At 45.5% G+C, this 26,726-nt stretch overlaps 1 protein-coding gene across 4 annotated transcripts in view; it reads right to left on the reverse strand.

Moving 5' to 3' along the window:
• Positions 1 to 26,726, reverse strand: part of FRMD5 (FERM domain containing 5) — a 312,961-nt gene that overhangs the window by 27,574 nt on the left and 258,661 nt on the right. For all 4 annotated transcript variants that reach the window (XM_055316881.1, XM_055316880.1, XM_055316879.1 and 1 more), the window contains exons 2-6: positions 19,061 to 19,165; positions 13,992 to 14,034; positions 13,674 to 13,752; positions 5,084 to 5,181; positions 2,848 to 2,971 (exon numbers count right to left, since the gene is read on the reverse strand). In XM_055316881.1, coding sequence (XP_055172856.1) covers positions 2,848 to 2,971; positions 5,084 to 5,181; positions 13,674 to 13,752; positions 13,992 to 14,034; positions 19,061 to 19,165 — 449 coding nt within the window. The remainder of the gene's footprint in view (positions 1 to 2,847; positions 2,972 to 5,083; positions 5,182 to 13,673; positions 13,753 to 13,991; positions 14,035 to 19,060; positions 19,166 to 26,726) is intronic.

A 26,726-nucleotide genomic window follows, 5' to 3' on the forward strand; every position in this document is an offset into this window, starting at 1 on the left:
CAGCTCAGGTCCTGATCTCATGGGTCCTGAGCTCAAGCCCTGTGTCAGGCTTCATGCTCAGTGGAGATTCTGCTTGAAAGAGTCCCACCCTCTCCTCCCCGACTCACTCACGCTTTCTCTGAAATAAATCTTTTTTTTTTTTTTAAAGTATTTCAGTAAGTCTTATACTCCAGTTCTTCCAAAGACTTGTTTCCTGTGTGGAGTCAAAAACTTGAATGTCTTCAGATTGAGGCAGGCTGATGAATGACTGAATGGAGACAGGAGGGAGTGGTGGTGACTGGCAAACTGGGGAGTGATACCCCACTGAATGAGGGCAGCTGCTCTTTAGCTCTGAGACTGTAGTATGACTATAGTCATACAGGAATGCAGGGCCCACCATTGCTAGATGTGCTTTTAAAAACAAGGCAGAGATACTGATTTTTATGTGGTATTACACAATTTCGGATACTATAGGGTCAAATAAAACACAATTATAAGCTGGCTGCGGGCCATGGATTTTTTGTATGTTATCAGCTCTAGACTGAAATACAAGGGGCCTATATATCTTGCTGGTGCTGCCAACGCTCTTCCTTTACTAAAAGGGAACATGGGAATGGAGGGTGAAAAGACAGCAGGAGATAGTGCTGAGTTCCCCAGACTCCACAATAGCTCCTTTTGTGCACAGGGTGATGACTATGCAAAGGAAACAAGCAGAAAAAGGAAGAAAGCAGCTCCGATGCTGAGCCATCTGAGGAAAGGGCCTTTAGCATTATTGCATTTGCAACTGCCTGTTAGGTGCTTTCATGAGCTCCACACAGAACCAGTGGCAGTGTCACCTCAGGCGCCCTCAGAGTCCAGAGCCCTGGTGAAGCAGACACACTCCTACAGATGTTGGGTTGGTTTCGCTGCAAGAGGGGTGGGCAGTTTGTCAAGTCCACAACTTGATGGCTCTGATGGCTGGTGGGCAGGAAGATAACTCCGATGGCTGGTGGGCAGGAATTCAAGGCAGAGCGGGGAGGAGCAGGCCAGATTCCCCATACTGTCCCTCTGGAGAGGCATCAATCAGCACACTTATGTGCCAGCCTCTGTGCTGCTTGCTGAAAAACCTACCAAGAAACACAGTGCACAGTCTGGGCCCTTCAGGAGCTCATGTCAGAGTTGCAGCAAGGAAACACATTTTTACAGAATGAAGATGAGGCCAACCTGGGTAAGCAGACATTATACTGACTGCAGAGTTCTACAGCCACCAGCACACCTGAGGCACGGGGAAGGTATCTGGCAAAAGTTTATGTGGCAGGCAGAAGGCCGGGCACCAGAGGCAGCTGAGCATCACTGCCCTTCTAGGGAGCTTCCTCATTCCCTGTCTAGAAACTGGAGGGTCTTGTGGGCTCCATTCACTCCTAGAGCAGGCCCAAGCCTCCAGGACCCTCAAAGTGGGCATCATTTCCTGCGAGGGTTCCCTGTCTCCTACTAGGTTTCTAGACATCTGTCCCCACTGCTCTGACATCTAACACTCTCCTGGCTATCCCAGCACATCCCTTATCTCCTTTGAATGAACCTAGAGCTCTCAACAGTCCAGGTTTGTTCTGACCTTTACCACAAGGGGCCGCTATTTCCCTAACAGTGATGGGAGGAGCCGGCCTGTTCGCGAGAGGCCACACCTGCCGAGGGTGAGGGATGGGGGCGGGTAGGATTCCACCTCTAATAAGTGTTTTCACTCCCTTGGGAGGGTGGGAGCCAGCCCAATATTAAGCTGAAGCTTAATATTAACATTAGAAATATTTCCTCTCCCCCTTGGGCATTACCCTTCCCCCAGAAGGCAGCTACACATTTAAAAAGATTTTTACAAATTGTAACATACTAATATGGCATGTTTTATTTTACAGCACTGCACTGCATATGTCCTTTTTCTTTAAAGTTTATCAGCTTGGGGTTTATGTGCTTTAGTATGCCACACAAAGTAGAGTGCATACACAATACTGGTTTTTACATATTTTATATTTTTAAAGACATTTATTTTAGAGCATGTGTGAGGGGGAGAGGGGTAGACTCTCCTCTGAGTGCAGAGCTGGACACAGGGCTCAATCTCATGACTCTGAGATTATCACCTGAGCTGAAATCAAGAGTTGAACACAACCAGCTGAGCCACCCAGGCTGGATTTTGTGTGTGTGTGTGCGTGCGTTTTATTTTATTTTTTTGTTTTTTTTCCAAATCAATCTTTGTAGAAAATCCTATTTATATGTGCGAAAGGATACATTAATGCTGTTTCATGGAATTTGGCATATTCTGGGCAAACTAAGAGAATCTGAGGAGGACAAGCCTCTTGTTTCTAGCTGCTTCTCCCCTCCTTCCCTCTGTGTGAGGGTTGTGGGGTTGAGTGAGACAGAACTGAAGACATAGCCCCTGAACCAAGCGCTCTCTGGGCACCCCCAGCATTTATGAACCAGGCCACCCTGCACAGTCCCCATCTACTGACCCAGAAGCCACCTGTCACACTGCCACAGACTGAAGGTAGAGGCTTGCCCATTTTTTCACGTGCTTCCTCTCATTTTTTTTTCATCTATTTTCTCTTTTGTTTATTTTATGTTTTTCTTTTCCTTTTCCCTAGTCCATGCTTCTCTCTGTCTCTTCATTTATCTTAATGAACCAAATACCTTTCAGAGGCCAATCTTTATGTCTCACAATATAATTTGCCCTCAAACCTTAGCCCATACTATAGGGCTGGGGCTATCAGTTGAATACTGAAAATGCTACAACCCAGAATCAGGAGGACTGGGTCTGTGGGAGCAGAGGCTGCAGCGCACAGGGCTTATATATTCAGACTATGGGGGACAGAATGTCCTGAGCCTGAACTGAGTGTCACGTACCTGAGTTCTGTCTTGTGAATCTCAGCAATTTTCCTTTCCAGCTTCTCTGAATGTTTTGGGAAAAACTGGAACTTGGAGCTGTAGCCTTCTGGGTGTTTCCCTGGGTCATAATCCCCAATCTCCGCTTGCAAAAGGAAAGCAGAGTAAAACAATTGTGGAGATAGGTAAATCATCACTTGGTAGAGCAACAAGAAGTTAATACACAGAGCAAAAGCCAAAGTACACACCAAATTTCCAAAGAACGATGGCTCTTGAGCATGGCTGTCAGGCAGAGGGCATGCCCCTCAGAAGCATGCCCACCTTTGTTTTCCCAGGTGTGCTCTCTGGGTTGATATGAAGTCTAAGCAGAGACACCAGAGCCAAGCTCGTGTTCTGTGCTCACCACAAGAAAATCCCCAATAAAAGAGCAGAAGCCTGCATCATGCACGGTCTTTATCCATTCAGCTGTGGGAAAAGGGCCTGGGATCAATGCTCTTTCTAGCAGCGCAGGAAATAGCTTGATCAGAAAGATAAGAGTCTCGGGCCTGAGCCAGATCAGAAGTCAAGTCTCAATCTTGAGGATTTTGGCAGGGACACATGATGAATGAGCCATGACCCAAACTCGGAACTCAAATCTCAGTCGAAATCGCATCAAATCAAGTGAATACATTTGAGTAAATATTCATTGAGGGCTGACCAGGTGTCAAGCCCCTTCAAGAGAACCTCAGAATGGGAAGACTGGTTAAAACTACCCATTGAGTTCCGGTGCACCAGGTCCTAAGGCTGATTTCCTAGTTTTCTGCTTGGGGCAAGGCTTTCTCCTCTGCTCATTTAGGGAAGAGAGTCCATCCCTAAAGCTGCTGGGATCTCAGATCCATGAGCTTTGCGGAGATGAGGGCGGTAGGACCATGGTACTCTCCACAAAGCAAATCAGAACCCAGCCCTCTGCACAGGAAATGCACCACAGGGAACATCATGCATATGTTAGGAGGAAGTATGTCACAAAGTGCCAGCTGTTTTGTGGTTGTCCTTTCTCCTTCCTTAGTGAGAATCACAACCAGGGCCTGAGAAATCTTGACAGAGTAGTAAATATTAAGAGGAAAATGTGCCTTCCTCTCACAGCTGAATATTGTACTTGTGCACAAATCTGCTCATTGTGTCTTACAAATTACTTGGGAATTTCTATCATTCAGCAAGAGACTAAAAGCTTCTCCGGGCCTACAGTCTAGAGTGACCTTGAGCCATGAAGTAATTTATTTTGATTTGATATAGAAAGCTCCACGTGGAAAACATCAATATTGGACATCAGTTACTTCTTCAAAGGAAAAAAAAAGAGAATTCTATATAGTTGTCAGGGTAAATCTGAATGAAAGGCAGGGGTTTAAAATCTCACTTAGGACTAAGTTCTTTAAAAATGAAGGGGGCCTCTTCCGGTACTTAGAGTTGGCAAGCGCCTTCTAGACTTGCTACTTAGGTGATTTTTTAAAAACAGGAGTCTCAGAAGTTAAAGTAACAATTTGTTGACTTTTACATTCTTAATGCAGCTATGACACTTAACAAAAGAGCTGTAGTTTCTTATTGGCAAGCATTTTTCAGTTTCTTTTCACAAAGTAGCATCCTGGAGTTCACAGATTTCTAATTAAGAGTTCAGATTCTTTGATGGAAATTATGATTATAGTGCTATGGTCCTGAATAATCTGGTGACATGTTCAGGACCAAAGGACTAAGAGAAGTCTTAGAAGTGGCACTTCGGAGCTCCTGCACTTCATGGAAGAAGGTGTCATATAGATAAAGAGTGCATACCTTTCCTGCTGTTTTGCAGGGGGGAAAAAAAGCAGTTGTCATCAGCTGGGTACAGATTCAACTCTACCTTATTAGGATGCTAGGAAACGTGTCTGTTGTTCATAAACATTCTAACTTTGACCACTCTGAATGGAAAGGTCTTTGAAAGGGACACCAGAATTCCAAGATACTTCACACTTTTGAGATTTGCATGGAAGGCTAGGAAAAAATTGACCCAGATGACTCTCCAGTGTCTCAGTAACCTAAAGGTGCTAGCAGAAAGACCTTAGGCACAGTTTAGGGTTAAGTGGTCAGATGTTTCTGGACCTAGGGTGTCTAGGCAAAGCCCTCCCACTCAGACTCTGCTTCAAGTTAGATACTGTTTATATCCAAGGAGTAAGTCATCTGTGGTAACTGAAATAATATAATCAGTACTTAGCATGAGAAGCAAATTCATCTTGTCAAAAGTCATTACCTTGAAGGATGTAAGCTGCTAATAAGGCAGCATCTGATGTCTTACAGAGGAGGCGGCCATGGTAGAGATCCCTTTTGATCTGTAGGAAGACTAAGTACCTGGAGAGAAAACAGAGGCTGAACTAGAAAAGAGATCTCTGATAGCTTTAAAGACGTAAGGCTGTAATATAAACCTATCAAAATTCCCATTAGGACACTTTTTTACTACATTACAACGAACTTAAAATGTACCACAGAACAAATGTGCTTTCTATTTTCCTGAAGACTTTCAAGTACTTTGCCCCAAACTGATTTGGGGTTCAATTCAAAACAACCTGTCAGTTTCCTTCAGTAGCTCAAAACAGAAATGGTGCTTCCTGGCAAAAGCACTGTGTCCCACTCCAGTGCTGGGTTTTGGAAGGAGCCAGCCTTGGTCCGTTCAGTGCTAACAAAGTAACGTGTCAGCAGAGAGGGGCCAACTGGGCCTTTCTCTGCTGTGGATTCTGGCCGCTGTTTCTTAAGAAGTGGAACGGCCGGTGAAGGCAATAGCCCAAGGAAGATTTCTGCCTTTGGCTTGCCAAGACAGTTTGCCCATGTGTGGAACAGTCTTCAGTTATTGGCAAAGCTCAACTGGACCTCTTGGAATTTGAATAAGGTGTAAAAAGGGGCACCTGTGAAGGAAGCATAGAAACTTGTGGCTAGCATTTCTTCAAGTAGAGGAAACTCTCACCTCAGATGCAAGCAGGACCTTGAGACTAACAGCTAATAGTAGCTGATATGTATTGAGCACTTACTATCTGCCAGTCCAGGTGTTATGCACTTTATATGCAGTATCTCAACTAATTCTCACCTAATACTTTGAAATAGGTACTATTATCCCCCCCTTAAAAAATTAATTCCAGCATAATTAACATACAGTGTATTATTTCCCCTTTGTAAGATAAGGACACTGAGGCCTAAGTGGCAGTGCCAGGATTCAAATTCAGGACTCTAAGATTCTTGAGGTTGGCTCTTGGTCATTAGGTTATACAGCCCTCCTTGGATTATAGCTGCTTTGAAGTTTGACAAGGAGTTGGGTGGACCCAGTCACAGTGGAATGGAATTGTTGATTCTCTTTTGAAATGTCTTTACAAGGAGTAGGCCTCTGATGTTCAAAACTTTACAGGTGCCCCAAGAAGAGCAAAGGGCAAGGATATCAAACCCTTAAGTGAGTCACCTACCACAGTGATGCCTTGGCCTGGGGCATCTATGGGGATTTAGAAATATGCCCACAGATTCTTTGATACTCCTCATTTCCAGAAGTAGAGCTTAACTCTCCCTTAGGGTATAGGTTGGACTTAGTGACTTGCTTCTAACAAACAGAATAAAGCAGAAGTGATAGTGTCTAACATCTGAAATCAGGTCATAAAGAAGTGAATCCTCCAGTCAGACCCTCAGATGACTGCAAGTCCAGGAGAGACCCTGAGCCAGAGCCACCCAGCTAAGCCACTCCTGAATTCCTGGCCCACAGCAATGGAGAAATAATAAATGCTTATCATTTTAAGCTAAGTTTTATGGCACTCTGTTAGCCCTAGATAAGTACAGAATCTCTATGGAAGTAGTGGAAATGCAGTAAAATTCCCCTAAACTCCATCAGTCTGAAACAAAAAAGAAGTTGGGCCTTTTCTGGACAACTAGAGGTTTCCATTGCTTCTGTTTTCAGGCTGTGGAATACTATAGAGGATTCTATGACCATTTGATCCTGTGCAAATGCTAGAAAGAAAGAGGACCATTGACAATGTAACTTCTAGGGTGGGGTGGGATACCAGCAGGTGACTCTGACCTGAGAGTGTGGGCTCACTGATGCAAATGATTAACAAATGCAGGAGAAATTAAACCTCTCCTCTTAAGGCCCACACTCAAAGTGTGGCCCACAAATCAGGAATGTCAGCATCAGCTGGGAGCTTGTTGGAAATGGCCCATCCTAGATCTACTGAATTGTTTTTAACAATATCCCCAGGTGACTTACATATAAAGTTTGAGAAGCACTGTCCTAGAAATATTTGAAAGCATCAATCCAACCAAATCAGGATGGCCCTCCTCAAACCAAAGGGAAGATAAGTACTTTAGTCTGGAAGTTGATAAGAACTCCACTCTTCACCCTAACTACCACTGCCACCAGCAATCGCACTCTGCCTCAGTGTTTGCCATGAAAAACTGAAAGAAAAAGACATCATGTAGAGTGAATAATTAAGAGGGAGCTACCAAATCTACTTGTCTTCATTCTGCTTCCCACAGCAAAATGCCACACCTCCGTATGGGAAAGAGGGAAGTAGACAAAGTGGGGAGCAGAGGGGAAAGGAGGGTGGCAGGAGGAGAGGTGAGGAGTGTTTCCTTGCCTCTCACTGCTCCAACTCCCACCTCCCACAGGCTTTGGCAGGATGTGGAGGCGAAACTTTTGTCCCTCAATCAATGACCATTCCCTGGTCCTGAGTTCATATATCACTCCCTCTATACCTCTCTGTCCACAATTCAGGGGCAGCTCATACTGCCAAAGGACATATTTCTTTTTCTTTTTTTTATAATAAATTTATTTTTTATTGGTGTTCACTTTGCCAACATACAGAATAACACTCAGTGCTCATCCCCTCAAGTGCCCCCCTCAGTGCCCGTAAAGGACCTATTTCAAAGAGACAACAAGGCTCTGGGCAATGATTCTCAATGTGGCAGTGAGGAGAACATCCACTGGGGGGAGCACTTAAGAATCTGTGTGTGTCTCCTGGGTTTGAAAAGCCCTGCTAGAGCTTCTGATTTGCTCCCTTTCCACTCAGTCTCCTGACACTGAGAACCACTGTCTTTATGAGGCATCTTTATCGATGGGTCCATGGTGGGTGCCTCTAGTGAGCTGGAAAGGATACATGCCTTCCACTGCTGGGTGGGGTTTCTTCAGACTTCCAGAGGTAGGACAGCTATGGGGGATCAAGGGTAAGACCACGGGAACATTGTCAGGCAATGAAGCAGCAACTATATAGGATAGGGAAAGGGAGGGGGGGGGGGCAAGTCAACATCCTAAAAAACAAAGCACTGCTTTAGAAGACAAGAAGTGAGCTCATGAGAGAATTGACCATCAGCTTCAGGGGACAGAGCTCTACTAGGGGTCCCCCCTCCCTTTTCTGCCACAGTAGCTTTCATCAAGCTTTGTGTTTAGTTCATTGAAGGAGATAACCAATTACTTGCTGTTGTTGGATATGAAAATATGTCCATATGACTCATAGCATCCCTAGACCTATTCTCAAGAGAACATGGCATATTCTCCCCTGTCACACATGGGCCTAAGGAAGACTATCTTGTTGCCTGAGATACTGCCACTAGGGCCACTTTGTTACCAGGGGAGAGGTCAGCCTGCCAGGGCCACCCAGCCCAGCCAGCTCCTGAAGAGCAGGCTAGTTGGTTCACCTAATCTCAGAATAGGAGTTAAAGAGCCTAGTTCTCTCATCTTATACATGAGGAAACAGAAGTTCAGGCTTCATGTAGAATGACTTGTCTGAGGTAACACAGGGACCATCTGAAGGCAGAGTAAGTGACAACCTAAAAGGATAGCCAAGGAAAACCTGCCTTTCTGTGACATGTACATCTCCCCAAGGCATTGGCTGTGGCACTGTACTTTCTGGTGACAGAGGGAGGAGATGAATCCACAGATGGTTCCAGAATGAAAGGTTCTGAACTCTGGAAAAAACTGGCGTCTCCTGAAGAGTTTCTTTCTTCTTTCTTTTCTTTCTTTCTTTCTTTTCTTTCCTTTTCTTTCCTTTCCTTTCTTTTCTTTCTTTCTTTCTTTCTTTCTTTCTTTCTTTCTTTCTTTCTTTCTTTCTTTCTTTCTTTCTTTCTTTCTTTCTTTCTTTCTTTCTTTCTTTCTTTCTTTCTTTCTTTCTTTCTTTCTTTTTTTAATTTTCCCTGAAGAGTTTCTCCAAAGAGTTCTTACTTGGGCCCTGACTTTCCTTCATTAGATTCTTTGTCCCTAGCTTCCTTTACAATCTTATAATCATCTCCTTGCGGTCAGATATGTTCTTTAAATTTACTTTTAATATTCTTTTTTTTAAAGATTTTATTTATTTATTCAGAGAGAGAGAGAGAATGAGAGGCAGAGATACAGGCAGAGGGAGAAGCAGGCTCCACGCAGGGAGGCCAACATAGGACTCAATCCCGGGTCTCTAGGATCACACCCCAGGCTGCAGGTGGCACCAAACCGCTGTGGCACTGGGGCTGCCCTACTTTTAATATTCTATAGAGCCTGTACCTATGTATGTATCCTATGCCTACCTCACCTACTCACCTTCCCTCCCACCCATCATCCATCCGCCCGTCCATCCATCCGTCCAGTTCTGAGCACTTACATGTGCATGGCACTGCCACAGGTGCTGGGAATACATAAGGAACAAAACAGAATCTCCGCTCTTAGGGAGCTTACGTTACAACAGAGAGACAGATGACAAAACCATAACAAAACAAAATAATAATGATTTACGGAATGCATGTGAGCCACACACTGTACTGTTTTTTAGTTTTTTTCTTTTTACTAGTCTCCATGCCCAATGTAGAGCTTGAACTCACAATTCTGAGATCATGCTGTACTGACTGAGCCAGCCAGGTGGTCCCATGGTATACGGTTTAACACATACTCTCTCATGCAGTCCCCATGACAACTTTTTTTTTTCCTGTTTTTAGATGAGAAAACTGACTGGAGAGACTGTTGCTTGCCTTGTCTCAGAGGGGGTTAAAAGAACAACCTGGAATTTGAACCCAGTTCTTTTCGATGCCTTAGTCTGGGGTCAGCAAATTTTGGCCTGCCATCAGAGTTTCCAATGAAATAGAATTTTATTGGAAAGCAGCCATACTCATTCATTTAGGTATCATCTCTGGCTGCGTTCACACTGCAAAGGCAGAACTGAGTAGTTGTGACAGAGACCATATGGTGCACAAAGTCTAAAATACTATCTGGCCTTTATAGAAAACGTTTGCCAGGCCATCTTAGCCTAGGGTATGCTTAAGTGATGTTCATCAAAGGAATTAATGACCTATAAACTCCTTTCATTCACACATATATTTATTCTGTTCCTATTTTTTGTGAGCACCCCCACTCAGACATGTGTCAGTTTATTTCCTTAGGAGGTGGGGCCCCATTTGCACTCCGTTTCCTTCTACTATTTGATCCTTCCACAGAGTTAATGCACCTGTGGTCCCTGTTAAATGCTAAATCTGGTGCCTAATCCCCATTTTCTCTGCCTTGTCTTTAGACAAGAAAATCTATTTATTACTCTAAAAAATGACAAAAGAGATTAATCAGGATTTGGCAACTAAATTTATCATCTGGGAAGAGTCCAAGAGATAAATTGAAACACAGTTCTTTACTCCCTATTTCATCCCCTCCTCTCAGTCTGGCTTTATGGGAATAGTTGAGATGGCATTGAAATTTAGGACCAATATTGCTAGGAAAAAACACACTGACAGCTAAATTAGTTTGGCAGGAAGGTGGCAAGGAGGGCTCTACGCCAGGAATGAATTACGAGTATTGAGTGAAGCTGGGGCAGGTACCTGCTCTCTCAAGATCAGCAGGGACATGAATGAGGAGGAAGATTTGGCTAATTCCAAGGCCTCCACATAATGCTTCATGGAGGGAAAGGCACAGAGAGTCCAAATCAGGCCCAGGCACCCTGTGCTTCACACCCCAACAAGGCTTGGAAAATGCATTCTAGGGAAGGAAGGCTGGTGAGGTAGAGAGCAAGGGGAGAAGAGTTGAGGATGCTCAGCACAGATGTGTGCAGGAGAAGGAGCTCACATCCTTGTCTGTGCCTTTGAAGTTTACTGACTTGGAGAGAGGCCTGACCATGGTCCTCATCCTGGGCCACCAAGACTTGGATGACTGGAATGGTTTTTTCCTCTGAGTTCTCAAAAGTTAGCTGCTTAAGTGTTAGGACTCTAGCTGGTGGGGGAAAAGGACAAAGGAGTGGAGATTATCAGAAAAGAAGTGCCTTTTCACATCAGCAAAGGAGAGAAGGCTGAGCTAACTACTTGTGCCCCATGCACAGTCCTTGGGGGTCCACAGACCACATAATCAATCTGGCAGTCTATGCTCAATGCAAGGTTTGCTGGGGGCTGTACTGCAAAGTACAAGACCCTAGTAGTGGTCAGTCCTCCCAACAATTCTATGTGGTAGCTGCTACTCTCCTCATTTTATAAATAAGGGATCTGAAGGTTAAATATCTTATGTCCAAGGCACAGAGCTAAGAAGTGACAAAAATAGGATCTGAGCTTCCAGGTCTATGCTGCTTGAGTAGGAGTGTCTGTACATTAGTATTATGTAGAAACATTTGATTTAGAAGATTGTATTGAAAAAAAAATAGAAGATTGTATTGTCAAGAGCTCCTCCTCAGGGCCAAGATAACCATATATTTTTTCCCTTTAATCAAACCAGAAACCCATGTGTTTGCTGTACTCTCTCTCACTGGCTGCTCACTGAGTTGTTAGAATGATCCCTGTCATCCCCACTGTTGGTCTAGTGAGGTGGAGACCAAGCAATCCTGAGGTGTGGTATTAGGAAGCAAGGCACTAGGTTCTCAAGAAAGATGTGTTAAATATGCCCTGACACGTGGACAGGAATGTGGCCTTCTGGTCTACCCTGGCATCATCACCTCTTTTGGCAGAGAAGTGGGTAGTAGGGAGAGGGATAGGCTCAGAGTGAGGTAAATACTCTGAAGGTCCTGAGCAGGGTGGGCTAGCGCTCCTAAAATTATAAGATTGCTTCCTGTAATGTGGATGAGCTTGGTTTTCAAAAGGAAAGTGGGAGCCACATCCATTTCCATGTGGACGAGCAGAACCTGCAGTTTCTATGTCCAATAAGGAGCATGAAGTTTGGTTGTAACTACACACTCACTGGCCTCAGTGCTTCAAGTTGGTGTGTGTACACTGCCTCAAGCATCCAGAGGAAACAGCCTTCCTCATCCTTGCGACTCAGCCGCAAGATTCACCCCAACCTCCCCTAGGGCCCATGTGAAGAAGCCACTTTTCCTCCCTGTCCCACTTTTTTGCTTCCTTTGCACTACTTAGTCCTATTTCTTGCTCTCTTCTCCCCCCATTTCTGCCATTTTTCCTCTCAGAGAAACTCACCTCTTATCTGACCTAAAGCTAGTGGCATGCTCTTCAAAAAAGGAAGTGAACATAAGTCCATATTTCTTCCTCCCTTCTTCCTTCCTTTTTCCTTTCTTTGGAATTCTCCCAAGCAGTTCAAGATCTGGAGGTAGACTGATTGCAAGTCCTTATAGGACAGAGTCTATATAACTAGCAATAACTTCATCCCAATCTCTGCATCTCCAAGGTTTTGAGGGGAAGTAGAGAGCTGGCAGCTGTTTTCAGCTCTAGGATTCCCTGACATCACCTCTTGATATAAGCCCCACCCTCTACAAGGTAACACCAATATTCTGCTAATGTCAAATTTAGGTGTTGTTTTCTTTTTTTTTTTAAGGTTTTATTTATTTCTGAGAGAGAGAGCACTAGTATGAGCAGGGAGGGGAGAAGGAGAAGCAGACTCCCCACTGAGCAGGGAGCCTGATGTGGGGCTCAGTCCCAGGACGCTGGGATCATGACCGGGGCCAATGGCAGACACTTAACTGACTGAGCCACCCAGGTGCCCCAAAATTAGATACTTCTGATATAAAAATTAAGGATCCCTGTTACAGAGCATAACTGAATCTCTGAGACAGGCCTTGTAGAGTGAAATTGGCTCGTATAAACAAAACCCTGGGGAAGATTTGAAGCTCCTATTCTTTGACTCTCTTGTAGGATGATGTGGGCACTTAAGTTTTTTCTTATTCTCAAGTGATGCTGGATGAGATAGGATTCATTCCATGCAGCTGTCTGCCCACCACAGAACATGATCCCCACAATGAGGGGTTTATCATGGACTTGATCTGTCAGCACACTGGAGTTTATCCACTTGGATTTAAAATCTTCAGTATTTCCCAGCTTACTTTTCTTTCTTTCTTTTTTTTTTTTTTTTTATTTATTCACGAGAGACACACAGAGAGAGGCAGAGACACAGGCAGAGGGAGAAGCAGGCTCCATGCACCAGGAGCCCGACGTGGGACTCGATCCCGAGTCTCCAGGATCGCACCCTGGGCCAAAGGTAGGCGCCAAACCGCTGCGCCACCCAGGGATCCCCCCAGCTTACTTTTCAATGTCCTGCTTTGGCATGTCCTAAGTACATTAGGCCACTGAAGTCTATTTCAGCCCTTCTCACTGCCAACAAAAGCAACCCACCCTCTCCAAAAGCATCCATGGTGGCCAAATCCTTGGTAAAGGAAAAAAAATGCTTTTTATTAATTAGTTACTCCAGGTCCATTTGTAGATGACTAGTTTAAATGAAGTAATCACACTCCTTGAAGGAAAGAAGCTCATTCTGTTCCAGTTTTATTGAGGGGGTGAGCAAAGAAAGCATGTGGAAATAAAATACAAAAGTAATGCTATATTTAGGAAGACTGCTTCCTTATAAGAGTTAGAAGCTTCCAAAATAGAGGATCTAAGAGTCCTTCTTTCCTATCCTCTCCAACAGGTCTTAGTAGTTGAGGGGAGTTCAGCCTTACCTGGTTATCTCTTCTTTCAGGGCAGCAGGATCTGCGGGGTAAAACTTCACTCGGAAACACATGGTGAATGGAGGCTGGGCTGCAGAGACAAAGATGTGCCCATCTCAGGAAAGACCCTTCCCTGAGGCTGACTAGGCTTCCCTCCCCCCTGGGACGCACAAGCTTCTGAACTATCATAAGAAAATCGTCACATGTTTAAGGCCAACTTATACCAGGACAGCGGACAATTACCAAGACTTACTAAAAGTGGGAGGTTTCATCCCACCCCCACCCCCACCCAGGGATGAGGCTTCCCACCTTTTCATGAAGAATACTTACATCTTAATTGCTTCACCACGGACTTCGTAAACTCCAACCAATGCTGAAACAGAGAACACAGAACAAGAAAACCCTAATGAGAAGCAGTAGCAACTCTAACTTGTTTTACCCAAATTAACTAACCAGACAGACTGTAGCCCAGGATGAAAGCAGCCCCAAAGTTTGTGATTGGTAGGCTTGGAGAAGAGAGGCTAATAGGATTTTCTGAAGAAAGCTCCCCATGGAACCAGCTGTGAAGGGGGAAGAGTTCCAGCTTCAGATACCATTTCTGGGTTTCCCTGGCAATGCTTCCTTCCCAAAGTAGGGTGCCAAAGTTCTGAGCCATATTTCTGGCATGCCAGTAGGCACAAGTGAATGCATGTATGTGTAATGGGGACAAAGCCCTGCCTGTCTTGAGCAGGGAAATGTTGACGGTAGTGGGTTGTGTGTGTTCGTGTTATGTGCCAGCTATATTTTGGCAGGGGTAGGCAGTAGGGACAGAGGTTATTGGTTGTGGCTCTAGAAAGTATTAACAGGTGGAATTTCATAAATTGGTGAGACGGCAGGGATGGCTGGTGCATACTCCATCTTTGTTTGAGTAGAACACTGCCAACCCTTGTGTTAGGGCATACATTCTCAGGATTCCTTGGCATCAGGGATGTTTAAAATCTCAGTCTCATAAGATAACTAACCACAACTAAAGTGTAGAACAGTATCATTTTTCCCTTGGATTTTTGTAGAGGCAGGATATAGTAGCAATACATCTTTTCCCATGGTACTTATGTTTGTAGGAAGGAAGCAATGAGGTCATTCTATAACTGTTTCCCAGTTCTTCACAGATGCTTTATAAAATGCATTATTGATGTCTGTTGCTTTTATGCTAATCAGGAAATTTGACGGTTTGCAGAGAGCTACAACTGCTGTTACTTGGGATTTGATTATCTGAAAGTAGATCGAAACTATTAGCTCTGTGAAGGCAGAAAACGGTGTCACCCACCAGTGCCTAGGACAGTGTTCAAGATGCAGCTATCAAATAGGCGAAGAAGTGGGTCCATTCTGGGTCCACCCCTCCCTCTCTTCTGGCTACTTCCGTCTAGTGTAACATCTTGGCAGAATCATCCTCTGGCAGGAAAGCAGCCAGGGCCGTGCAGACAGCCTCCTGGCCTCCTGCAATTCCCAGCTCTCACCTTCTGGGCTAGGCCGTGGGTCATGCAGTTAATGGACCCACTAAGAGCCAGTTCTTCCGTCAGCTCCACATGGATAATCTGGGCTGACATTCTGCTCTCTTGCTTCCTCTGATCTGAGTTCCCACGAGGCTGGCAACTCATTATAGCCACTCAATGTGGTTAAGAGGTCCTTCTCACATTACACGGCGCACCGCGGCTTGGCTTCCCATGGAAGCAAAGGCAAGAGATGAAATTGCATGGAAACAACTGGGGTTCGAGGCTGAGCCTGTGAAGGTGGAGGCCCGTCTGACGGGAGCACATTGGAGTTGTGTACAGCGAGGAGAACATAGCAAGTGTCTGGGGCTCAGTAAACAGAATGCCCCCAGGCACTTGTCTGCTAGATTAAAATAAAGAACCAGTGGAAGAAGGAGAGTACAAGGGAAGACTGTGACGTACTCTCAGCGGAGGGTAGGTGGAGCTGAACGACAAAAAGGCTATTCCCCTTGGCCAGAGCTGAAAAGGACTTCAGTGAGAACTCAAGAAAGGAGAGGCTGGAGGAGACAGCAGAGTGATGGGAGGGGAGGGGAAAGCTGTCACAGCTTGTGAGAGATTTTAAGGGGTCTAGGAGAGAAATCAAGAGAAATCAGGATCCCAAAAACATAGTGATGGCCAGAGTTACTTACCTTTTGCTGAGGTCTAGCTAAATCTGGGTCCTACAATCACTAGCAAACTGATAACATGAGATTGGGGAGGGAGGGTCAGGAGAAGAGAAAAGAAGGGTCAGAGAGGGGAGTTTCCAACTGTTTTTGGGTCATCAGGCCAACGTGGCACAATCTGTAGGCTCTGGAGGCTTGAAAGGAGAGGCTAAGAGGAGCCTGGAGCCCTGGGCCTGATCCAGGAATGGGGGAGTGAGGGCAGCTCCTCCAGGAGAGACCATGGGAGTTCCCAGACCCCATGGGGACCTGTGCAGAGCAGGCAGTAAGGGGGTGGATATGAGCTTGGGTGCTGGTGCCCCGGGGAAAAGGTACGTTTTAGGGCCTCACAACCTAAGGGAGCAGAGAGCTTACCCACCCATCTCTCCCATGAGTCAGTAGATCTAGGGTGACAATTTTCCCACAACTCTCAAGCACCTTTCCAAGCCTCTCTGCTCTCCTTAACCTGTCAGTAAAGTCACACAACTTCAGAAACTATTCGGTGTGGATTCAGCATGGAACCTTAGAAAGCACACAGACCCTGGCATCAGATAGCTCTGAGCTGGAGACTGGCAGTGCCACATGCCTTGGCCAAGTTACTGCCTAACCTGAGGTTTTATTTCCTCATCCAGAGAATGGATATTTGACTTGTCTTGATACCTGTCTCATTTGTGTAAGGAGTAAAGAGCATATGGGAAGCCCTTAGCTTAGTGCCTGGTACAGTTCAATGCCCACTATACATGGGCTTATGCTCAGTAGGTTTATGCTCAATGCAGAGCCCAGCACACAGGAGCCACCCCATACATGTTTATTTCTCCTTTTCCCCTCTCTTTACATTTTTCTGTCTTCTCCTGCTTTTGATCTTTATCCCCTCCATGTACTCTCTTATGTTCTCAAGCACATTTTGACCTAACTAGAAAATAACGAGGATATACCATGTTCCTTTTACTTCATGAGCCACTCTCTTTGGGAGATGAAGAGAACTTGCTGTAACTGGCTTTCCTACTTAAGAAGAAACAGCTCAGACCAAAAAGTAAACAACATGGGGCACCTGGGTGGCTCAGAAGTTGAGTGTCTGCCTTTAGCTCGGGTCATGATCCCAGGGTCCTGGGATCGAGTCCTGCATTGGACTCTCTGCAGGGAGCCTGGTTCTCCCTCTGCCTGTGTCTCTGCCTCTCTCTCTGTGTCTCTCATGAATAAATAAATAAAATCTTAAACAAACAAACAAACAAACAAGAAACCCCCTTGTAAAAATAGTGCATCATTATATGGTGAATGGATACTACAACAGGTGAGGGCATGTAGCTTCTTGGTATCATGGCACTTTTGGGATCTTATACTATGTTCTATAGTAAGGACAGTGTCTATGTCAAGGCAGTAAAGGTTTCATAGGGCAAGGGGCGGACCTTGACACTACTTCCTAAACAGTGGGGATGCTCAAACTTCTACTGAGCCAGGAGGACCATAATTTGTCAGTGAAGAGGACAAGGCTTGTCAAAAGAAAGGAATATAGTCCTTTGGATTCTTTTTTTTTTTTAAGATTTTATTTATTTATTCATGAGAGACACACAGAGAGGCAGAGACATAGGCAGAGGGAGAAGCAGGCTCCCCAGAGGGAGCCTGATGCAGGACTCCATCCCAGGACCCCAGGATCACAACCAGAGCTAAAGGCAAACACTCAACCACTGAGCCATCCAGGTGTCCCTGGATTCTTTAGGCTGAAGTGTTCAGCATAAAACTCTAAATGTGACCTAGAGACACAGTGACTCAGAGCATCAAATATCAAAACAACACTGACTCTGGCATGGTGAGGGGTATATCCATTCATTTGTTATCTGTGGTCCTGGACATTGTGGGGGGCTGTGCCTTCTGGGGGCTCTGAGGCCCCTAGTGTGGGAAGAGATGGAACCCATGTTTGGAGCTGTGAAGAAAATCAGTGGACCCATGAAAGGGGGACCCTCTGGGATTTGTGCTGATAAAGTCTTTGGAGGATGGTAGACCAGAGGGCGGGGGGAGGTAGGGCGGGTGGGCAGAGGTATAGGGAAGAGAGACACAGGCCTGGATGTTTCTGCATACTTTCCCACTTCAGTGGCGGAGCGGGGGGGTACCAGCGAATACATGCCCACAGAAAGGAAAGAGCTGAAGAAAACAAGTTAGAGGAAGTGCAGGTGTCTGCTGGTGGAGCAGCTGGGAAAGGGGAGAGGGAAATTTTGGCATTCTAAACCATTAACTCACCCACTCAACATTCCTCCAGCAAATATTTACTTAACGTCCACTACATTCTAGGCCCTATGCTAGTTCTATGGGATATAGTGATGAATGAGAGAAAATGCACACAATTGTGGAACTGACATTTTTGCCCAGAACACAGATAATCAAACAGGCAACTACAACATGACATAGTAAGTGCTACAGGAGGGGTAGTACAGGGCACATGGGGCACATAGGAGGGGCCCTTCATTCAGAGTGGGTGTTGGGGAAGAATCCCTGGAAGAAGTAAAAGTCTAAACTGAGACATGACATGTGAGAAGGAGTTAGCCATAAGTGGAGCCAGGCAGAGTGGAGTGTGGAGAAGTGAGGAAAGAGAGAAGAAATGTTCTGGGCAGGGAGACTATATAGGTGGAGGGCCCCAGCGGGGAGGAGATGCATCAAGGGCGCTGAAGCTGAGGGGGAGCCTGGGGCCTGGGGGTAATGGACCTGTTCTCATATCTGTCTGGAATGTGCCCTGTGTCTGCAGCACCAGCCACATTGTGTAGAACAGAACAGGAACTGCTGCATTTGCAAGATGCTCAAAGGCCCCTATTAGTTTTGGCTCCATCTCTGTCCTGCCCAAACTGGGTTGGTGTGACACTTCAAGTGAGGTCCTTTCTAGGAGGAACTGTATGGTTCAGCTCATTTACTAGAAAGGAGGTGGGAAAGGCTCAGCCTGTGACCTGTGCTCTAAGACCTTAACACCAGCCCAGCTGCTCTGCCTCCTACTGGACAGCTTTGGGCAGATCACATCAACCTTCTAGGCTGTCATCTCAGCATCGGGAAAAGAGGGGCCACACTAGGTGAGCTCTGCCAATGTGGCTTCCAGATCTCATAACATGATCTGAAGAGGTGACACTCAACTGCAGGGCCTGGGTGGTCCCTGATTCCTGAGGCTAAATTGAAGAGTATGAGTGGCATTTCAAGGACTCAGGCTACTGACCAACCCTCTCCTCCATTTGTGTTTTGAATATTGACTTACCCGCTGCTTATCGGGATCCACAAAGCGGATCCCAAAGTAGTCTTTCTCAAGAAGGTTCAGGTGGTGGCAAAGAAGGTCAAACAGGTACTGGCCTTTGGCATCTCTCTGCAAAGAAAGCAAGCTCCATTGAAAAACTATAGGGTTTCTTCAGTGTGACCTTGTTTTGACTGTCATTAAAAGTCCTTTAGGGGCACCTGGCTAGCTCAGTCCATAGAGCATATGACCTTTGATATCAAGATCTTGAGTTCCAGCCCCACACTGGGCCTAGAGATTACTTAAAGATCATCTCTAAGTTGGATGAAGACATGAAAAGGACATGCATCTGTAACTGTGTCTTCCATATTGTGATGCATTAGATAGTCTTTAGATTTCTGAGCTTTTTGTACCTGAAAGGAGCCCAAGAATCCTTCATTCCACAAAGGTGTCACAGAAGAGGAGAGTCAGGTAAGCTCAATTCCAATCTCAAATGCACGAAGCTTTCCTGAACTAGTGGGAGCAGGGCAAGTCAGTGTGGAATACACAGTCCAGCTGGTCCTGCCTCTAAAGTAGATCTTGAATCCACCCACTTCTCTCCATCCCCATTACCAAATACATGGTCCAGCCACCACCATCTCTCAGCACCCTCTCTCCCCACAGCAAACAAAGGGATCACGATTTAGACATAGTAACTTTATTTGGACGTACAAAAAGATACACTGTGATGAGTAGGTTTCCCTTCCACCCTGGTCACTGTGTACCTCAGTTCCCCTCCCCAGAAGCAGCCCATTACCAGCTCCTTGTATATCCTTAATGTGGGATTTTATATGTGGGCAAGCCTATATACATATATGGCACTTTTTAAAATATAGTGGCAGCATATTTTATGCTGTATTCTATTTCTTGTGGGGTTTTTTTCCCCCCTACTTAGGGTATCTTGTGACTCCTTCTCTGACAGTACATATAGATATGCCTCATGGTTTTTAACTGCTGCAGACCACTGGGATGAACCCACATGTACTTATCTAACTCCATATTAATGGAATTCGCTTCTAATCTGCTATTACAAACAATGTGGCAGTGAGCACACAGAGATCTTTAATTAGGTTACCACTCTTGCTTAACACTGTCAGTGGCTTCCCAATGCTCTCAGAATAAAACCGAAGCTCTAACCACCACCTCCAAGGCTCTACACATCCTAGCTCTTGTCTCCTGTGAACTCCTCCCAAATCATTCTCCTCACTGCCCGTGGCCACGGCCTCTCTCCCTAATGCTCGGAGGTTTTGTGCCCGTGTCTCTGTATGCCCTCTTCCTGGACTGCCCTTCCTCCGACTCTTCCAATGGTCACTCCTCTCAAGTCTCAGCTCAAATGTCCCCTCTGCAAAGGTCTTTCACTTATAGAAGGGCCCCTCCCAATTACAATCTCATTTATCCATGGGACTTAAAACAATCTGTAATTATCCTGTTGACTTGTTTCCTTATTTATTGTCTGCTCCCTTTTTATTTTTTAAATTTTTTAAAGATTTTATTTATTTATTCAGAGAGACACACAGAGAGAGAGGCAGAGACACAGGCAGAGGGAGAAGCAGGCTCCATGCAGGAGCCTGACGTGGGACTCGATCCCGGGTCTCCAGGATCACACCCTGGGCTGCAGGCAGCACTAAACCGCTGCGCCACGGGGGCTGCCCGTCTGCTCCCTTTTTAGACTATAATTTTCATCAAGCCAGGAGCCTTCCCCCAGAACTTAGCACAGGGTCTGGCATATGGCCGCTAGGTTCTCAACAATTATTCACTGAATAAGCGAATGACTGAATAGAAGGTAGAGGGTTAGCTAAAAGTTTTCATGAAATGTGAGGAAATGAGGCCATTTCTAACCCTTTAACCTCTCTCCTTCAGGTACATGTGTCAGTATCCAGGATGAGCTTGGAGGAGAATGACTTGCCGGAATCCATCAGAATATCTGGAGCTCTGCAAGACGGCAATCTCTAGGCATGTCCCCAGTGGTCTCTGCAGCTCAGTGGAGACGATCATCTCTGGTGGGACTGTGTCTCATTTTGCTTCCCAAATCAAGGTTGACTTATAAAATCCAGAGTATATCACCTGTGTGAAGGCCAAAGGGCCTGCTACTGCTCCAAGAATGGACAGACCTTTAAGATCCCCATGAAAGGTTTATACCTCACCTCTTCTTCTGTCAGCTCACCCTGTACTTTCCAAGGAGAACTAGGGCAGGATATCCAATCTCTCAACAAATATCTTAAGAAGCTTTTCCTTGCAGGATTGGAAGGATGAGTGAGCCAACAGCTCATGTAAGGAAGGCAGCGCCACGTGTGCACCTCCCTTCCTCTTCTGCTGGCCCCACATTCCCTCTTAACAGAATCTCAAGGCAGCTGCCCTGAATCCCACAATCTTTGATCTCCTATTCACAGGACAGACTTGTTATGAATCACATTGGGACTTCTGGACAATGGGTTACAAACCAGGTTTTTTGGAAAGACTCCATCAAAAACTGTCTTTTTGGTCAGGGGCTGCCAACTGTCTCCTCACTGATACCCACTGTCTCCACACTTTCAGGGTGTGGAAAGAGCTTAAACTCTTTTTTAAGGTTCTTCTGGGAGCAAGGAAATATGTTTAACTCTATCCCAAGGGGCATGTCCTGTACTATTATCTCTCCCAGAGCAACTGGAATAGAGTATTAAGAAACAGTTGCAAATAGTGAATATTTTTCTCTAAAAATTTTACTTTGCATCAAGGTGGCTACTTCATGGTGATCAGCTAGGGTGAGTTTCAGTAGCTGAAGTATGGTTCACTTGCATCCCTTACAACAACCATATTAGCAGGATCCAGGGGGTAGCCATGGGGAAAATGAGCTTGTGTGATAGAAATCACAAGAACTTTTAATGAGAATCATATCTTCCTTAAAAATAATTCATTTTCATGAGCTGGCAACTTGAATACACTCATAGGGATGGACCTTAGCTGGCAAGAACTTTATATTCAGTAGATCCAAACTCAGAGTTCTCCAACTTCACAGGAAGAAAAAGCAAGCAGGATTTTTCTCATCAGATAGTTATGAAAAAAAAAATCCCATTATACTTCTCTTTTATTAATAGAAAAGGATCTTTTTCTTGTTATTTTTCAGCATCTGGTGAAACTCCTGCTCCTCACCATGAAGTCTTAGTTCCCTCAGGCTTCATTTACTAGTGGTGGATGCACAGCTTTGAGCTACTGGGCTCTTATGAAGCCTAATGAAGAGAAGCATCTTCCTCTGCTGTTTCTCCAAGGCTGGAGGGTGGGAGATGAGGGGAATGGGGAGAGAGGTCGGCACAGAGTCCCTCCTTATGGCAGAATTACATGAAATTTAAATTCCCAGCAGAAGCACAAAGATAGAATCAATTCAGAACACTGTTGTGGCACCTTTCACAGAGGGTCGCAGCCTACCCCTCTCTTGGAGCACTCATGCCAGGGCCTGGTGGAGTGGCCCAGGACAGCCTTCACGTAGGGAGTCTCACTGAGACTGAACCAGTTGGTGAACCATCATGGTGGCCTCCCTACAACAAGACACTGGCAGGGGCAAGTGGAGGAATTTTAAACTTCCTGGCCTTCTACTTTCAGGTGCCAGCCAGCTGTGTCCCAGGATTCTCTCTTTATGGTCTCCCTGCATTAAGTCTGGGGCTTTCTGGAATATTCTGTGGAAGCCATGTCTTCTCTTTTGGCGGGATGGTAAAGTCTAGTGAGTACTATCTTCTTTTCCCTTTGCCTGCAATTTCTCTGATGCTATAAACTAAGCTATGTGTTGTGTGCTGAATGTTGTGCCATTGATTACACTGGAGAAACAGGCACTTGCGTTGACGGGTGATTACTGCTTAGTCACAAAGTCGGGGCTCCAAGCCTGAGAATGTTTATCTTCAGGACAAGTGAGCTGAGGCAGAGCACTCAAATCCAGCTAAACCTCTGAGGTTATTCTCTTCCCAAAGATATTACTGGGTCAAAATAACTTACTAAGGATCCATTTAAAAATAAATTTATGTTTTGTGGACCACAATAGTACCTGTCTGAAAATAATACCTAGTAGTATTTGAAAATATAGTGCATATACATGCAACCATTTACTCTCTCTATATGGTGTGCAGAATGATGGATGAATTCCTTAGAATCATTATGCAACTCTGAGGTTGGGGGAATTCATATTCTTGTTCCTCCCTGGAGCTCCTGGCTCTGGTTCTCTATTCTTTAGGGAAAAGACTGAGGCAGCAAGCAGTAAGCAAGCATCCACCAGTGACCTAAACTATTCAAGGTTAATTGCATTTTCTGCTACATAATGAATAACTTCGGACAGGAGAGCAGCTTTATTTTAACCCATTGTGGGGCCAATTCCATGGAGTCTGGCACAGTACATCCTGATAAGAGGGGCTAACATGTGGAAAGCCCCCCGCACTCATTAGGCCTCATCTCATTTAATAAGCTTACCTGTGAGGGAGGCAGATTTTAAGTGTAAACTATGTGAGTCTTGAAGAGGGCAAGAGCGATCACAGCTTTCTCAGGCCCTGGGCCATGTGCTATTAAATTGGAACTGGCCATGGTTTCATGGACCCTTGGAGAAGGCAGACATGAGATGGAGGGTAGTAGGCAGTGGGTACCTGCAGTCCAAAAGCACAAGAGCCCAGGGGTGTCAAGAGGCCATGCCAAGGAGGGCATGCCTAGAGAAGAGGGCAAGAGCTAAACAAGTTATCCTCAGGGACCTGACAGGAAAGAATGTGGCACCAGGGGTGGGATAGCATCGCAGCCTCTGTTCTAGCTTAGCTTTATAGTTAAATTTTTTATAGGCCAAAGAAAAACTGCTTTCTGAATTAGTATCCTCTGAAGGCATGTGTGTGTCAATGCCTGCCAGGTTCAGGAGCAGATTATGTGCAGTGCACTTCAACGTCACAGAGGAACAGCAACAGTAGCTCAATTTCTCAGGGCTATGGCATCAGTGAACTGAGCCCCAAAGTGTGAATCAATTACTGGGGTGCAGTCCTGCCTGTGTTCACACACAACCAGCCCAACTTTCTGAGGTGGAGGGAGGACAAGGGACACAAGTGCTAACAGTAGGGCCCCAGATTTCCTAACCTCAGCACCTTTCACACTAATTTACATTTTCTTTGAAGGGAGGGAACCCCTGCTGAGCAACTGGCTCTGGAGCCCACTTTTCTTGCTTAGTCGTAAACCAACAAAATCTGTCCAGGAACTGCTGAGGGTGCAGCTAGAAAGCAGCCAAGCTCACTCTGGGAGAATACAAAGAAGTTAATTCCAGGGAGAAATGCAGCCATACTATCTTTGCAGCAGGTCACACCTCAAATGCAGCAGAGTCATAGGTGAACCCGGCCGGGCATACTCTCAGCTCCTTACTCTCAGAAAAGACAGACTCCAGAACTCAGCAGTTAGGCTGGGAGGGATGGGACCCATGTAGGTATTAGATATCAAGACCATGTGTCAGGAGCAGTGTGGCCAGTGGAGCCATGTGGCCATGTGGCTTCTGGGGGGTGAGGCCAGACTCCCAAGTGGAGGAAGTCAGAGTTCAGAAGGAGAAAACAGTACTCACTCTGACTCCTGCAGCCACTGGCCTCACGTAATTCTTTTTTTTTTTTTTTTTAAGATTTTATTTGTTTACTTATTCATCACACACACACACAGAGAGAGAAAGAGAGGCAGAGACACAGGCAGAGGGAGAAGCAGGCTCCATGCAGGAAGCCCGATGCGGAACTCAATCCCGGGTCTCCAGGATCATGCCCTGGACTGAAGACGGCACTAAACCGCAGCCCGGCCTCACCTAATTCTTAATAAACATAGCAACTTCCTGCCCCAATACTATCTCCTCCAAGTCTACATGCAAATTGAGGGAGTTGGGTGATTTTTTATGATGCAAATAAATATCTGTAGGTTCAGATTCCAGGCATCCTGCCTCAGGGAGTCCTGTTGGCAGTCCTTGCTCAGGTCAGAGAACTGGCTTAGCTCACTGCCACATGGTGTGGCATGCAGAGGATGTGCACATGATGGTGGGGACAACACGTTCAGTCTGCAGCATGGAGGTCACTGTGTGCAAGCAAATGTCATGGGAAAGAGAACTAAGCGCTCTGTCGGCACAGATGGCTAAAGCAGACTCAACAAGATCAATGAAGACCCTCTGAGCAGAACCTTCAACCTGCTGTTGTATAGTTTATGAGAGCAGCGCTAATGAGAAGTCTAGACTTAATTGAGATATCAACGATGATCCTTCTAGAGTCAAGGTGTGGGCAGCCCCGGTGGCACAGCGGTTTAGCGCCGCCTGCAGCCTGGGGTATGAGCCTGAAGACCTGGGATCGAGTCCCACATCGGGCTCCCTGCATGGAGCCTGCTTCTCCCTCCGCCTGTGTCTCTGCCTCTCTCTTCACTCTAAATGAATGAATAAATAGATCTTTAAAAAAAAAAAAAGACTATAAAAAAAAAAAGAGTCAAGGCATCCTCATGACTCTGTGGGTTCCTTGTGCCCAGTGAAGTTCCTGGAATGGAAAAAACTCTGAGCTGGGCCTGAGAAAAAGCAAATTTATCTATCTTTCCCATAGTGAGGCCACTCTTACAAGTGATGCGACTCTCAGAAGCGTCGCTGTTTATTGCTATTGACTGAATACGTTTTGGTTGTATTTTTCCAGCCAGTGCTGAATATCTCAGTGGACTAGTCATGTCACAGCTGCAGAATTACTGAAAACTCAGCCAGGCTTGTTAGAAAAAACTCAGTACTTTGTATTTTTGTATTTTGCAAAGCTTATATTCTCTCTTACACACAACACACACACCCCTTCATACAACTATGCCTCTCATAATATGTTGCTTCAGATAACTTGTAAAGATAAAGCCCAGCATTTTGGGGCAAACAGAACTTCCCTCACCCTCAACCCTAAAGATAGTTTAACAACTCATTTTATTGCTTCCTTGTTCTTTGTCTTTTGCAAAAGGCAAATGCCCATGTTATTTGGAAAATCTTGGCATTTCTGGGGCTGTAGGGAGTGGCTTGGGTGGCCAGGGTCAGGATAAATACAGCAGCCTTACCAATCTAACTGGTTCTTTTAACCCTGTATCTATTCCTTCAATTTTCCTCCCTCTTAGCAGAAAACTGTTTATTTGCCTGTACCAATGAAACATGATGGATTCTGAGCTGGACCAGCCCATAAATGAAAGAGGCCAGGATTTGAGTCCTAGCACAGTCTCCTTTTCAGCTATCCTATTGGGTCACTTGTGTTCCCTAGAAGTTGAGATGGAGGTAAAGGGAGCAGAGAGGTAAAGGGCTCTGGGAAGGTGGAGGCGCTGGGGATGAGCACCAGCCTCGAAGGCAGGGTCCTGCTCTGCCACTTCTCAGCTTGTGACTTCAGACCTATCCCCTGATCTGTCCGAACTTTCATTTCTTTATGTATAAGACACAGTTAATACTACATCTCTCAAAGGATTATTGTGAGGCTTAAAACAAGAGACATAATATATATAAAAACCCTGTGTATTTTTCCTATCAAATTCCTCTACTTCCTGTGAGCTGTTCTTTCTTTAGGCTGAATGGACTTGAACATGACAAGGTGTTAACAATGATACACTGCACTCATGGGACAGAAGCCAGTCCTCCCTGGACAAGAACGCTCAGGTGGGTTCTCGTTATATACCTGTGCATTGTACCCTGGCTTAT

This window comes from Nyctereutes procyonoides, unplaced genomic scaffold, assembly GCF_905146905.1.
Source record: "Nyctereutes procyonoides isolate TBG_1078 unplaced genomic scaffold, NYPRO_anot_genome, whole genome shotgun sequence".
NCBI classification, from domain to species: domain Eukaryota; kingdom Metazoa; phylum Chordata; class Mammalia; order Carnivora; family Canidae; genus Nyctereutes; species Nyctereutes procyonoides.